The sequence below is a fragment of the Carettochelys insculpta genome, chromosome 2, assembly GCF_033958435.1.
Source record: "Carettochelys insculpta isolate YL-2023 chromosome 2, ASM3395843v1, whole genome shotgun sequence".
Taxonomy (NCBI): Eukaryota; Metazoa; Chordata; order Testudines; family Carettochelyidae; genus Carettochelys; species Carettochelys insculpta.
The window spans coordinates 167780716-167797456 of NC_134138.1; the positions used below are offsets into that span (position 1 = coordinate 167780716).

General features: G+C 41.0%; 1 protein-coding gene across 6 annotated transcripts in view; it reads right to left on the reverse strand.

The window, feature by feature from the left end:
* Nucleotides 1-1748: 1748 nt before the first annotated feature.
* FHOD3 (formin homology 2 domain containing 3) overlaps nucleotides 1749-16741 on the reverse strand; it is a 639020-nt gene continuing 624027 nt past the window's right edge. For all 6 annotated transcript variants that reach the window (XM_074988019.1, XM_074988017.1, XM_074988015.1 and 3 more), the window contains one exon: nucleotides 1749-6763. In XM_074988019.1, coding sequence (XP_074844120.1) covers nucleotides 6681-6763 — 83 coding nt within the window. In that variant the 3' untranslated portion in view covers nucleotides 1749-6680. The remainder of the gene's footprint in view (nucleotides 6764-16741) is intronic.

Genomic DNA, 16741 nt, shown 5'->3' on the forward strand with positions numbered 1-16741 from the left:
TCACCAAGTGGCTTTTTTGTATACTTGTATTGTGCACCTAGGGTGACATTGGTGGCCTGTCATATTAGATGTGAGTCTTTAGAAAATTTAGGCCAGTATCTGACATTTTTAGGTTTGAAAGTGTGTCACGCCTAAAGGTAAAGCAGAAGAGCCTTTCACAGCAAGGGTGGCAGGGGATAATGGACAGGTAGCTGGGTGGTAGAAAGGAAAAAGTTTCCATCTGAATGTTAGAAGTGGAGTGATAATCTTGAAAACACATCATTCTCCTCTACAGATACACTATGCAGCTGTTCCAAAGCCATCCAGAAAAAGCTAGCAGTGGGGGTAGGGAGTCCTCAACAGCATGGAATCTAATGTAGATGCTTTCCATGCAGGATTTCCCAGCAGAAGTTGGTCTCATCAGAGTGTGGTTTAATACAATACAGCAGTGATTACTTACTTCACATAAAGAAATTCATTAGAAGCAATAATTTCTGAATAGAAAGGAACCTTCTTTTCCAAAGTATATTTCTATCAGAAAATGTGGAGATGTCATAAAAAAAAAAAAGAAAAAAAGTCTTTGCTCAACATATTACATGAATTTTCATGGTGAAAATATTATGAAAGAGCTACAGCAGAGGTAGTCGACAGATCAATCAGGCCAAATCCGGATTGCCAGATGCTTTTGAAGGGATTGTGAAATATGTTTACTTATTTTTCTCACTATTATTTATTATTTTCTCTGGGGTTGGGACCTTGACTATACCTTGAAAATTTGGACTTTGACAAAAAACAATCATTTATCATTGGGCTACACAGCATCACATGCAACTCTGCAGTGGATAAGCTATCGAGACATTTGTTCTCTGACTGGAGTCCAGAGGCTTCCCTCTGACAAAAAATGAGTCCTGAGTATTGAGTCTGAAAAACCTATGTATGTGTTGTCACTGCACATCTGGAATTTAGGATTACTAATGGATATATTGTGATAGAAAAGTGTCTGGCCAATAAACTTCTTTTATATATTTATTTTAAAAAGCATTACCACATTTCTGGCTAGCAGCCTTTTATCCTCCAGACTTTACAACAGCACAGCTGGAATGCTAAGCAGCTCTTTAAGAGATACACGTAGATCCTGTGGGGCACCTTTTGCCCACTCCTGTTGGTGGGCCTGTATTCATCTGAGTGCAGAAAAGTCAGGACCTGCATTTATAAACCATTGGCTCTTTTCACAAGCCATGGGATTCACAGGCTTCTTTAACGACGACTATCTAAAACCCATCAACTACCAGCTCTGCTTAATTTTTGTCAGGGCTGAACCCCAGCACCTCTATGCTTGGGAGTTCATAGCCCTGGTGCCTCTCAGGTCACCACATCTGTTATGAAATGAAAAAAAAAATGCTTGATTCCTGGCACTGCTTTCATTACCAATTAAGCACTGATAGCAAGGTAATGACAGCAAGCAGCTGCCCATCATGCTTGGTGGGGTTTCATATTAGGCCATTACAGTCCTTGAGAACTGAACACACACATGCGCCCACGCACACACAAATTTACTTCACTCCAGATGATGCATTCAGTTCAGTCTGCGAAAGCAGAGGTAAAAGGTTAGCTTTTCATTGCCAGACCACCCAGGTGGTTTCACAATGACATTTGGATGTTTGTGTGGTGGCTTCATGCATGAATAAAGAATAGAAAAATTGAAGAACTAGCCAACCAAGCGCCCAGTGGTTGGATACATCAACAAAATCAGCAGCCAACACAGACAGTGCTCTAGAAAGCTTTATTGCAACATGTGTTTACATAATGCTTTAGAAGTGAGCCTTGTTACTACTTATATCAAGAAATTTTGGACACGGGTCTGAGGTCAGTTTCTCATGTTGACCCTGCATGGCACGGAAAAAAGAGACTGCATTTTGGAGGATGCGAGGAAGGGATGGGGTAGAGGAGGAGAGGCAGAAGAGGGGTGTGTTAAAAAGGAAAAATCCCCCTTGGTTATACACAATGTAGTGACAAAGCTTCCTAAGAATGGATACAAATGAAGGAGTGCTTGTGTGTAGTAAATTCTTAAACAGTAATTCAAGTTATTTTATGCAATAAAACTGAGAAACAAAAAGCAGTTTCATGAACAACTAAATTTAACATGTAACAAAATATCTTTACCTAAAATGAGAAAAACAAACAAATGAAAAAAAGGACCTGTAGATAATACCTTTGACCATGCATGGCTTGTTTTTAAATTACAATTCACAGAATAACACTGCTGAAAAGCCTATTTTACACTATGCTACACACAACATGAAAAAAACATGAGTAGTGACATTTACACAATTTTACAGTATTTGTCCTTTGTCTAACAAACATGTCCTTTTCTACTTTACAATTTTTTACAATTCCCAGCTCTCCCTCTCTCTCTCACACACACACATGCAAAGGAAGACACAGTCTGCCCGGAGACAGTCTTTAAAAAGGAGAAATACACCCATTGCTATCAATAAACCTTTTCTTTCCGAGAAACCTCCAGATTTCATATCAGTTTGATGTAATCAATGGTTAGGCAATAGTTAAACATTATGTACCTCTGTTTGCCACCAAATGTGAAACCAACAAATTGTAAGCATATGGAAGATATATATTTTGCATGAACATAGAACTGTAGAACCCCTCAAACATGTCTGAAGTATTTGTTCTATAACCATTAAACAACTTTCACTTAATATTGGATACAAAATTCAATTTATTCACTTGTCTCAAAACATAAAAATAAAAGGGAAAACAAAATAGGTCTTATATTATCAAGTGTTTACAAACAGGTTTCAATAGTGTTCCCTTATCAAGCATCATTTCCTCTCACCATCAGGAAAATACCATGGGATGTTTTTAATTTTTGCGCCCATTCATTATTTATTTTGTTCCTTCAAAACTCCAAAGTACTTAACTAGAGAAACTTCAGCATTTATACTCCTTGCAGTTTATATGCCAGAAATCCAGAACAATCTTAACTCTATGCTGGGCCAATTTCTATCCTCACACCAAGTGGGGCTGACAGCCACCACAGGACCCAGGGCAAGGTCGGAGAAGGGTCTGGCTTTGCGCCCGCAGAATGGACATGGCCAAGAGCATAAGGGGTGGGCCCTTAGTGCTGCCTGTACCATGACACTGCCTCTCCCAAAGCCACATGTGCGCTGCTGCACAGTTCATAAGGGCCAGGAGCTCAGTTCTCCTCCACTGCCATATTAACACTGGTGGCAGCCAGAGCTCCGGGCCCCTTTGAAATACTGAGCCACTGTACAACTGCCCGCTTGCTTCCCCTCCCTCCATTGGCAGGCCTGCTCACACATGCATGCAGAATTCCCCTTGAAAACAGCACTGGAAGCTGTATGTTCATGGGACAGAGCAAGAACTGGCTCTTGAGTGCTGCTTGTCATGTCCTTTTAGCCACTCTTCTAGCGACAATTCAAAAACCGCAATCAACAAACAAAAGGTGACTCTACATTACAGATTAATAACTTGCTAAATATGGCAGCAGAAATGCAGCACTTTAAAGACAAACCAAATGATTTATTTGGTGATGAGCTTTCATGGGACACACCAAGCTCATCACTAAATAAATCATTTGGTTAGTCTTTAAAATGCTACATTTCTGCTGCTCTGTTTTGTTGGAGTACAGACTAACACGGCTACCTCTCTGTTGCTAAATATGGGCTTTCAAATTTAAGCTGTTCTTAAGTTACTGGAATGCATATATTTTCAGGCACTGGGTGGGGGCAATGGATGTGAAATTGGTAAATTACTACCTTTTCCTGCCCTAATCAGATTTAAAATGATCTATTGCATAAATTGCCACCATCTGTTCTAAGGAAGTATTAATCCTGACTCACATTGTTTGTCAAATGAATCACATTTTTAGTGTTAATTTTTAAATCTCTGTTAAATGAGGGGGATGTAAAGCAATTTGGACAAGCAAGCTAACTGAAGCTATGTCTACACTAGACTAAGAAAGTCGACCACAGATATGCAATTCCAGCTGTGATACCAACTGCATAGATTAAAACGACATAATTGTGCTCTGCTAACTTGGCTGTCTAGACATGGGAAGGTTGACTGAAGAGTTTCTCCTCTTGGTGTCCTTTACTCCTCAGGTCTTGCGAGGAGTACAAGGGTCAACAGCAACCCCTTATAGGTTGATTTTGCACATCTCTACTAGACCTGGCCTGAGAGACATTTAATTTTAATGAGACTTGGGAAATGCCACTAAAATGCAGTCCCCAAACACAGGAATTGCTTCCTATTACTACATTCAACTTGTAGCAATTGTTGCATTCCTCCCTTATTAACTAGATGTGGAGATGCCCATTGTCTGGGGTACATATACAGCACAGTATGCAAGGAATTTATAGTTCAATGCTGCCAAGGATCAAGTATAAGGAATGGGACTTGAGCACCTGGCAGCAGGCCTTCAGCACCCAGCCAGATCAGGACTCAGATTCAGATCTGTTTTTAACTAGGATATGAACTGCATTCCAAACTACTCATTCAGACCTCACTGACTTCCACAAACCCCCAATACCTCCTTCATCTATATGTTTTACGCAACCCGGAGCAGAAATACAAGAAAAGGTACGGAAAGGCAAAATGTTGTTTCATGTAGAGATCCTTTCCAAAACCCAATGGTAACACATAATTTCTTTAAAAATGAGACGATGTAATTCAATAAATTCTGCTTCCTTCAGTTTTCTGGTCAGTCCTTTCCTCCTCACAGCTTTCAGCTCATACTTTGTTTTATTAGCCAACCAATGACTGGCTTCTCCTCTGTTTGCAAAATCCATTTGCTAAACTACACTTACTGCCAAATAGCAGGAAAACAAGTTCACTGATGTCTTTAAATTCAACACAACATTGTAACAACTAGGACTCCTAGCAAGGCCATATATTTACTCGTGGAATGGATGGGTCATGGCCCCAGACAACCATCAGTAAGGACTGCAGTCCAGTGGCTAAGGAAGAGAATTACATAGATGGGAGTTTTCATAATGTATTCAATTTAGTTTGATTATACTGCCTATTGATTGGCTTCCAGATTACTTGGGTGCTATGTTCAACATAGTCCCCTACATATATATGAAATTTTACCTGGGTGGTACCTTATCCTTAGCACTTCTGATCCTCAAAGTGGAACACAATGTAGGCATCAATACACCTTTAGCCCCAGCCCAGAATCACAGAAAGAGCCAGTCTAATCCCACATTTCCTCACAATTCATTCTTTAGTACCATTATAACTAGATATACTTGGGTGCAAAATGTTCCTCTTGTTTTCACAAGATTGCATTCCCCAGGAAATTGTTTTGGCGGTGGCAAAAGCCAGGTAGAAGTGGATTCAGCTCAAATTCACAGAGATGGATGCATTTCACAAGCAAATGAGCTGGTTAAAGGATATTTTAAAATGCTGTCTGGTTTGGACAATGGAGCGTGATATTTTATATGGGGAAGTGCCAAAACAGAACACACACTTACCCTCACATATACATTGAAAATGTTTACAGAAATCAATTAAAAGCAGTGAGATAAAGAGGAATGAGAAAAAAGCAAATTCCTTGTGTGAGAAGAAGAAGGTTCACTGTGGTACCCTTGCTATTTATTTTACTGATGTAAAAAGCTAAAGCATAGAGGAGTTTTAGCAGGGCCATTTCATGTTCAGTTCAGTTGGTTTGAATCTAAATCCCCATTAAGCTATATCACACAGAGAAAAGCAGCATGAAGGGCTCAGGCAGGTGAACAAAGCTTCTTGATGTTGGCAGCAGAACCTCTTTATCTAGCACGTAGATTGTTGGCGTAAATTTCTGAAATTGTACAAAGACTCATTATGCCTAGAGTTCAGCAGTAGGAGGTATTCTGTGCTGTGCGTGTACAATATTAGGTACAGTGTCCACGCATATACACACACACAACAGTCAGAATCCTAAACATTCCACCTGCTTTGCAGGGTATTTCCTGTCCTGCAGGGTGAATTCCATTGAATGGCATTGAGTTCCTGCGAAAAGACACTCCTTTCCTGAACAGCAAGTGGAATTTTAAGGTCCAGGAATAAAATCTTGACCCCTTTGACTTCAGTGGGGCTAGGATTTTACCCAAGGACTCTATATGAATGTATAAAAACACACATCCATACTGTACAAATACATAGGTACACATACATTTTTACATTCTTTGGTGGTGAGATAAAAATAGGGTTATGAAGATTTGTGTATGTCTGGCCAATAAAACAACCATAGGAAGAACATAACAACTGTAAGAGAAGTGATTTTGCCTCTTTAAGGACTGTTCTTTGCACTGACAAAATGCCATACTTTACAATTACTAAAACAGGCCATGAGGAAAGCCAACGTAAACATAGCTCACACAAAAAAGATAACTCAGGAGAGTCCCCTAACACCCGCATCAATGCATCTTGAGATAACCAAGCTATAAGTTCTCACCTACAAACACTCCTTTTTGTATCTGTCAGGTTTAGTGCTGAGCTTTGACACATGCTTCTTTACCCTTTTTGTTTTCTTTTCTTATGTATCTTATCAAAATTAAACTAACAGAGGACGGGATGTCAGGAGCAGCAGATGTGGCTGGTAGAACAATGCCACATTGAATGGTTGTTAGCCCGTGTATCACCAGTGATGGTTTTGCTTGTAGCCACCGCTGAGGCTTTCACACTTGCATCTCAGAGGTGCTGATGAGGCCCAGTGCTTTTGCTTCTTCTGGTGTCAGTCCACTCTTTAGGGTTCTTCTTACTGCACAGTCACAAAACCCAAAGAGAAGCAAAAAACAATTAGGAGTAATATACAGAACTACTGGCTGCAATAGGTATTCTAACACAATAACAGAATCAAACAAACAGCAGCTCTATAAGACCCAAGTTTCAGAACAACTTAGCACTCTCATCTAGCAATTCCATGGGACCATAAGATACCAAAAAACTATGAAAATCTTTCTATAATATAGATCTATGGATCTATACCTATATATAGATATGGATTCAAAACAATCCCTTGCATATTTTCAAGTCTTGTTTTTAAGTAAAATCCCACAGGACCTAACAAAGTCAACTTTCTTCAGAATTCTATTAAATTGCTTTTATACTCCAAGGAAGGAACTGGCATTCTCATATAGCTTTTTACAGAACTTTTTATAGAACCATATGTATTTTTTGTCCCTGTTAAATTTGAAAGGACTTTATCACATGAGGTTTTAATTGTTATTTTTCTGATTCTGTAATAGCATAGAAGTGAAAGACAACCAAAAGTAATCATATTACAAATAATCAGAATCCTTGTAAGTGTCGGGGATTTTTATCTCTAGGACATAATCGCCCCTGTGTGTCAGGGGAAACAAGCCTCTGGCTGAGGTAAAACCTATACAGGGCCATGGACAAACTAAAAGCTTATAGGCCGCCATTTTGTGGCCCCACCTACGGCCATTTTGTGGCAGTTAGCTCCCCCGGTAACTTGAATCCATGAAGCTAGGATCCAAACAGAGCCCTCTGATTGGCCGAAGGGAGTGGGCTTCTGCCAGCTTCCAGAAACTTCGGCCGAGAGAGAGGACCTGATTGAAAACCATAACACAAATCATGAATATGGAAATTACCTTATGAATAATCATGTAAACCCCCTATAAATATAGGGCTCTCAGCCCATTCGGGGTCATTCTGCCTCGCCTTCCCGGACTGAACACTTGTCCTAAGAAGACTGCAATCAAGACCCCTGCAGCATTGGGACCAGGGCTGCGGGGTGAAATCACTGAGGCAGCAAGCCCTCTAGGTGACTGTGCCTCAGGAGCTAAAAGAAATCACTGCGGCAACCGCCCTCTGGGTGGCTCTGCCAGAGCGAAATCACTTTGGCAACCCTCCTCTGGGGGGGGGCTCTGCCTCAAGAGCTAGAAATCACTGTGGCAGCCATTTCCCTAAGTGGCTTTGCCTGAGAGCTGTAGAAATCACTGTGGCCTCAAAGCTGAGGCATTGCTGCTGTGCTCACCCTCCAGAGGGGGCATTGTTTTGAGCTGCTAAAGCAGTACCACTAAAAGAGCTTCACTGCTGCTTCAGCTCCCTATAAAGGGAAGCAAGAAGCAGCGAAGCGGCGCCGCTGAACAAGCGCCTCTACACACCCCAGCACCGCGCTTGCATCTAGGAGTGGCAAGTGGGTCCTCAGGAGTACCCACCGGGTGGCGAAGTGGCCCGTGGCGCCGGCCACGGGTACTGCGTGCCCGGTGAGGGAAACCTAGGACCCACCAACACCATCGCAGCTCCACCTGCCACGCCAACGCACGCAAGCAGCGCCGGTGGTGGGGTACTTCCTAACCACACCGGATTGGACAACTCTTCGGACTCGACCAAACACCGGATTGGACACCACCCCACAGGACACGTAATTTGATTGGGCCTACGGTGCAGCCGGGCCACAAACATCATACTAGGATTAACACATATTCAAGACACTTGGTGGGCACCAGAGCCCCTTAGTGGGGAGTGGGAGATACGCGGCTCCCACTGTACCGTCTCTGTACGGGGGGAGGGTAACACCTGGGGGTCTGACCCCTCAAGGCCAGACTTGCTAAGCCTACCGCGCTTAATTAAGAGTATTTAGTTTAGATTTGTTATAATTATATGGTATTGCAGTTTAACATTGTTTATGGTTTCATACATATATATATATAGATAGATAGATAGATATATCAGTTTAAGGTATTAATAACTTAAATAGTAAACAAAGAGAAGTTCTAACAAGCTTATGAAAACTTCCGTAAGGAAATACCTATAACCCCTTTCCTCTCCCTTTCCCTGTCTATTTTTATTCATACCGAGTGGGCTAAAGGTCCCGGGAAAAAGGGTGGGGTTTGGAGGTTATTCAAGGGCAAAAAGACCCAGTTGCCTCCGTCACTATCCATTTGGGCCGGGAGTAGCGCCCCGGCCCAGGTCTCCCTTCCCTCTTTCCATTTCTCCCCTTTTAATTAATCCATTTTCCTTTGCGGAGAAATAAATATACCACCACAGGTCCAAGGATGGATCACGCATCCATTTTTGTAAGTCAGAGTGTAGTCAAAAATAGAGCTGTTGAACTAGTTTATATGTTTATGTTGTTGTTGTGTTTTGTTTGTTAATAAATTTGTTATTGGTTCCCTTTTATACCTGTGTTGGTTCCTTCTCTCCCTGATTGGGTGCCTGCCTGCTAGGGGGTGGGTGGACCTTAGGTGGAGTTCCATTGCCCTTTAGTGACTGCGTTACTCCTCCTGCCGGTGGGTGTTGGGACTCCCCCTTCCTCGAGGACCCTGGGTTCTGGCCCCGGCTCACCCGCACGTCAGTTGGCCACCACGTCGCGGGGGGAAACCACCGGGCGCTGTCAGTAAGTAATGCTCCAAAACCAGATTTCCTTTCCCCCACATGTTCTGTTGTGCCCCCTTGCTTCATCCACGGACCGGGTCCACAACGTACACTATCAGCCACAGTTCAAAGAGAATTTGCAGTGTATATGACCTCATCTTTCTCATTTTTTTTTCTGTGAAGTGTCTGGGAAATCTGTCCTGCCACAACAATATTAACAGCTGCACTGGTAAGTATAATTTGACACATGAAACTTATATTTGAATTTATTTCTGTTTCATAGACTCAGGGTTTGTCTATATGTTATGATAACATACATGAGTGGGGAGTGAATTCTAAAGTCCACCAACTGTTCCCTACTGGACTTTAACATGGTACTGTTGAAACAGACTGTGATAAGAAGAAACTGGTACTGCATGCCAGTGAGGTTCACATAGCCCAGACAGTGAGTGGCATTTTGGTGTGCTTCTGAATTCACCCCCTTTGTTATGTGTCACTGAACCATGTAGACAGGCCCTTAAAGAAGAGTTTGCCATTTCTTTAATGGAAAATGGAATCTCTGACTGGGCACCTTCTTGGCAGTTTTGTTACTATGGGCTGCAGGTAAACACACCTTGTTTCTGAGTGGGATGGGATGTCTATAGACTGACTGCTCACTCCAATAGTTTGTTGTCTAGGCAGACATGCAGAATGCATATTCATGCATTGACTACATATCCAAAGTTCAAACTATAATTTATTCAGATCAAAAATACTCAGCACTCCAACAGTGAAGTTAGCCAGAAGAAGACACGTGGCTCTGGAGAAAGGAATTACGGAGCATGGTTAGAACTCCTTGGCTTTCAGCATTGTTTTTATGCACCATAATTAAGAGCTACGATTTACAGAAACTGACTGGTCACAGACATGGGTCTAGCAGGAGTGAAAGGACTGAATGGATTGTTATGGAAAACAACTGAGACAAGAAAGAGGAAAATAAAGTCATGGTCACCATGTCACAAATATGGGAGACAGCATGATTTATATTTAAGAGCTAAACATCTTGCTTCAGTTATCTGGGATACTTAGGTGAACTGGGAATATTCCTTCACCTCCTAATCCCTCACCTAAAGAGTCCTTCAAGGCTCACTCCTCTCCCCAATATTATTTAACTTTCATAGAAAGCCAATGGAAAAATGTGAGAAAATGCTGCATGATACCCAGCTCCATATCTCTCTTGCTTCAAATATAAGTCAGCACCATCTCCCAACTTCACCAACAGTTCAGTGAGATCTGTACTGGAGAGCACATGGCTAAAGCTGAATCCAGGCAAGACTAAGAGGATGCTGACAGGAATAAAGAAGTGCTTCACAGGCATCCTCTGCTATTCAGATCACCTGCCTTAGATTATGTGGGGGTCCTTTTTGACTTCTTGGAGTTATTGGAATCCCAGTCATGGCAACAACAACAACCATAACAACAAAAGCACTCCCAGCTGTGAATTGCCAGAAGATTTCACTCCAGCCTATCAGGAATGGCCACGAAAATCCACACACTCATAACTTTAAGGCCTGAGTAACAAAACACACTATATCTAGAAATAAAGTTACACCCCCACTCCACCTTGAAAAGCTGCAACTGAAACAAAATTCTGTCTGCTTGGTAACAAAGGTTGCCATATACTCTTTGCCCCCTAGCTCTGCTCTCAGAACTGGTTTTCTGATGAACAGATAATACAGTTCAAATTCTTTGTCCTCTTATATTCAAGGCTCTCCATGGGACTGGCTCAAGGCTTGGTCTACAATAGGGAGTTAAATCAATTGCAGATTCACAATTCTAGCTATGGCAATTGTGTCGCTAGAATCGATTTATCTGCAATCAACTTACCTGGCTGTCTACACAGAGGGAGGTTGACGGGAGAAACTCTTCTATCAACCTCCCTGACTCTTTGTGTATCGAAGAGTACAGGGATTGACTGCCGACCTCAGATAGTTCGATTCTGCATGACTCTATCAGGCATGTGAAATTGAACTCTGGAAGATAGACCTAGACCAGGTCGATCTTCCCAGTACTGTCGATATACCCCTAGTTAGTTACAAGATCATCTTCCCATCTGTGACCCTGAACTCCAAAACCAGTTACATTCCAACAGAGCCGTAAACCTGTTGACCACCAGAGAGAGGCATATGAATGCAGAAGAGAGAACTTTCACAGACGCTGGACCTAGAATGTGGAACTCACTCCCACAAGAAATGGGAATATACCATTCTCAGAACTTAATGTAAATTTCATTTTTTCATAACCAAAGTCGAACAAGAAGAATGTTACAAACTAAGCAAGCTATTTTTTCTTACAAGATGGCAAGACTGAAGTAAAGACACAGAGACCAGCTGTTATGCCTATTTGTAAATACTTAGTAGATACTTGGACACTGTAATAATGGGGCTAGAACAGCTAGAATAAATTCAAAGCCCACATAAATTTTTAAGTCAATGCAGTTGTTATTCCACATATGCAACTGGGTAGCTGAAAAAGAAATAGAAGGACGAAAAATAAGTGGCTCTCTTTTCGACTGAAAAAAGCTCCTCAAACCAGAAGACAGTGAAATTTCAATTTCCACTTTACTTAGAAGCCTGCACCTTCACCATGAGAACCAATGTAAAGGGAATGCCAAATACATATGTAACAACGAATTGGTCTTTAGGGAAACTATACGCAGAGTACTCAAAAAAAAAGTCAGAATACTGTGGAGGAAAAAGCTTATTATGAGAAAATGTGAAAGAGAAATGCAGATGTAAATGTAAGAGAGAATTATTCATATGCATCTTAATATATACCATGTTCTGAATTTACTGGTGATTCAACTTAATAACATCACTAGATGGCGTATGATCCCAAAATGATGTACAAAAATATTGTAAACTCTTCAGAGGAGGGGCTCTGTTCCATCCTAAGACTATACAATACCTGGCACAATGGAACTCCAGCCATTAGTTGGGGAGGTTAGCTGCTAGGATAGCAAAAATAAATAGTAATAGCAATATTCAATCAGTACTTGGCCACATGTAGAAATAATTGACCAAAAAAGGTTTTCTTTACACATTCAGCAGGATTTTGCTGAGCTACCTCAGGTTTCAGCAATAACACTGAAAGGTAATTTAGATTTAGACATGTCAGTGCCTGGGCCTTTTAATTTAAGCAGACAGGAGGAAGCAGCTCCAAAGACAGATAGACTTTAGGAGATGTAAAGCTATCGTCAAGAAGATGGTTAATAATGGAAAAACAGAGATGTAAAGAACCAATCATTGCAGAAACTGAATGATTCCAATGAACAGGATCAACTGCAATGTGTATAAACTAAGCATATGAGCAAAACACACCAAACGTTGCTCTCATTTCCGTGAGGATTAAGAATGTCTTCCCGGAAAGAAAATCTTGAAGGAACCACTACCTGTGTTCAAGTTTGTGAGTCCTTGACCTGGAGAATGATGAGCCATTCTGCAGCACCATGCACCATGATTAAATTTAGTCCTAGAATTTTGGTATGATAGAGGATTTGTTCATGTGAGCCTTATTTGAAGAGTAAGGGTAACACAATTACATTTCTGAGGCTACATCTACACTTACTGGGAATGTCAATGGCTGCTGTGCAATTTTAGGTACTCCAATTGTGCACCTAAAATAGATTTTGCAGCTGTCAACATTGGTCCCTGACTTCACTGCAGAATATCAATTGGAGCGTTCCTCCTGCTGACACTCCTTATTCCTTGCGGATCGCTAGGAGTTCCGGCTTCGACATTAATCCTGGAATGCGCCGTTTCAAGCATGCATGAAACAGCATCCTGGAAGATCAAACCTATGCATTCAATCTTCCGTGGCTAGTGTAGACCTAGCCTCACACTGCAAATCTAATGAAAAGCTCTCCAGTGGACCTCAATGAAAGGATAATCAGGCCTTAAGCAAAAAGACTCAGCAAATAAGCCTAGTAGGCCAGCACTGAAAATGGTTCTTTATGGTATACTGTGTACTTTATGAGGTACTGTGTGCCTACGTGACTACATGCATCTGACAAAATGGGTCTTTGCCCATGAAAGCTTATGCTCAAAAAAAATCTGTTAGTATATAAGGTGCCACAGGACTTCTTGTTGTTTGTGCACCTACTAGAACACCCAAACTTATTAAATAGGAGAGTGTCTACTCTGGATTTAGGTGGCAATTTTCCAAGCTTTATGGCCTTGTGTGTCCATATGGTAGCAGATTTGGAGGGCTTGTTGCTGTGCAGGCAAACGTGATTTGTATCTATCGTGCCTGTGGACTGGGCAAACCTGAGATCCCTTCTGTGAAAATATTTGCTGTTCAGTGTTAAACTTCTAGTTACAAAGAACCTTGATCCAGACTCTTCCTGGCTTTTAAATGAGTGTGTTGTGAGGACATGGAACTCAAGGAGGCCTTCCTTACCTTAATGTGTCCCTTTAGGAATCAGGTGGAATTTAAGTCCTTCCACTTAAGGAAGAGCAGCCTTAGGCATGAGGAGAGGTGGAAAGAAGGGGACAGCAGAGTCCTGTCACATTTTCCCCTGCTCCTTCTCCCTCTCCCATCCTCCCCACATTGGCCTGTGGAGGTGGCTGAAACAGGGGAAATCTAAGTGCACTATATAAAGGCAAAACTACGCTACTCAAACTAGGTGTTTATTCTCCCTTTTTTGCTGAACTTTGGGGCATGTCACTTACTTGACTAGACATAATATCTCGGCTTGTGAAACTCTTGGCCTGCTGCAGCCCATATTAAACTTAGCTATGGAATGCATTCTGGAGGCAATGGCAATAAAAATAAAGCTTTCTAATGACCTTTTGTGCTCTTTAAGCAATCTTTAAAACATTGGCTAAATAAATATAAAATCATAAAACAGGAAGAAACTAACTTTATTCTTGTCACAAGAAAGCCCTGCTGAGATCTCATAACTCAAAAACCAAATGTTGTTTTTTGGTGGGGGGGAAGAGGGAAGGAGATGATATTCTTTACCAGTCAGGAAATCTAGAACTTAATTTGATATTGTGGCAGAAAGTAACCTGCCGATGATGAACTTGATGAATTCAGCTGAGCACACTGGGTCAAAATACTACAAAGAAAAGCAGAACTGGGAAATTTAAAATATAATAAGAATCCCCAAAGCACAAGCATTTCTTAGCACATAACTATTCTAAAGCACATAACTATTCTAAAGCAGTTGTTTTTTAAAGGGCACCTAGCTTCCTTGATTTCACTAGAAAAAAGGAGCAGTAAAAAAGCCAGGTTGGCTCCACATATATGACTTTTGGCATATAGGTATATACCATTTCCTTGTGAGCACTATTTTCATCGCAATCGTGTCCCTTTACATAAACATGTGTACTTTGTCTGCTTTAGGGATGTGTAATTCCCTGGTATGAATGGACAAAACTCTCATGGAAGTCTGTGGGCTAAATTCAATGATGAATTAAAGGATGACAGTTAGTCAGAAAACAAGTTTAAGATGCTGTAAGTTATCTATGGGGGGAAGGAAGGAGTTTAGTAGGAAAAGCAGCCTATAGGAGGATATGAGACTGAGCAGTATCATGATCCTGTTTTAGCTTATGCACCTTAGTTGCATTTCCCATTAAACACTTCTTTCTGCCCATTCACTTACACCTGTTTTCTAATTAACTTCTTTTTCTTTCCCTTTCTCATCATCTGGAGTAAGGTCATTGTGCAAGCATGTGTCAACTTCATCTGTCTGAAGTCTACCTGCTTAACACATTCTTTGAGGCAATCCATTCATCACTTCTTCAGCTTTCCTCAAGGTCTCTTTTCTAGCACCCTCCCCTTTCATGTTATCTGTCCAGGGTCCTTTTTGTTCATCCTTGCTCTGTGTTCAAACCAGAAAAGCCACATTTCCTCAATTTTACAGCCACGTTATGGACATCAACTTCCATCCTAACCTTGCATTTCACAATGTCTCTTTGTGTGACTTTATATTGTGTATTTTTAGCTATAATGTTCTGAATTCCTTTACTAGGCCTCAGGAAGAACGCTGCATATACCTGAACTCTTTTTTATATTGCACAAATGTCCCATTTCAAACACCTGTAGGTGGTTGAACACCTTTTCTTCCCATGTCGGCACTACTCAGCATTGCAGGGCACACCGTTGGTTCAGACAGGTTGGTTTTCAATCTCACTGACACACGCTTGTCATAAACAACCCCAGTGATATAATTTCACTCTCTTCCAGCTTCCCCCTGTCTGGAATACAGCTCATGGTAAAGCTCACCATCTTCTGTAACCCATCTACCAACGTACTTGAATTGCTAGGTCTGGTTTAGTCATACTCCGTCCATCTTTATATTCACTTTCCGTGTGCACCTCTTTGGACCAACATGACCTCAGTCTTCATGATGTTCATCTTCATTCCATGAAATTTTATTTGGTCATAGCACTAGACCAAATTTTATTTGGTCATTTGGATTATTATTTCTTTCAGAGCTTCTTTTCAGGACACCCTTATTACTATATTGTCTAAATATAAAAGTTAGTACGGTAAAAGGTATTACCACGCCCACCTTGTCTCTCTAATATCTTGGGCCCAACAGGTCTACAACAACACTGCATATAGCAGCTTCCTACTTTTTGCCATTGCGATCTTCCTGCTAACACTGTCTATCAAATATGATAAAAAGCAGTAGACTGAGAGCTGGCCCTGAGGCAATCTGACTTACACTTCAAAGGGGCTTATCTTCTAAAACATGTTCAGATCAGTGTTTTAAGTGAGCTACGTAATCCCTTTCTAATCAACTTACACCCAATATATTATGCACACCGCCATTTAAGTCTTCTCTGATTTTACCCCCATCAGTCAGGCACTGGCAGATTAATTATGTGAAAGATCAGTTCAGAATCTCTTTGTCTCCCTCATCCCCTTCCATTGTTTTCTTACATGATATATTTTTTTTCATGTCAATGTATGCATTAAGCTTCACCAACATTAAATGAGGCATATGTCATTGTTGAGCATGAGCAGAACTAAAATGCCCAAGTGGTGGTGGTGCATAGAGAAAAAAAATTTTATAGGATTTGTAAGTGAATTCCTGGATCTCATCCAGAACCACTTTGAAAATGTACAGACAACTGAAATATGCAGCCTTTTCAGTCAGGACTGTCAGTATCAGACGTTGTCCCAAAAAAATGTCATAGATACGGCCAGTCTCTGCTAACAAATAATTATTTGACTATTCAGCCATCTCCATGAAATGATACAAAGGGGAATCCAAAATTTAAAAAAGAATAAAATATATCTTTATAAAAGAATATTAAAATGTGCATGGGCTTTCAGTGGGTTACGTTCTAGAGAAAAACAAACGTTTTTTCTGAAGAATTTGGGTGAAGAAAAAGATTTTTTTCCT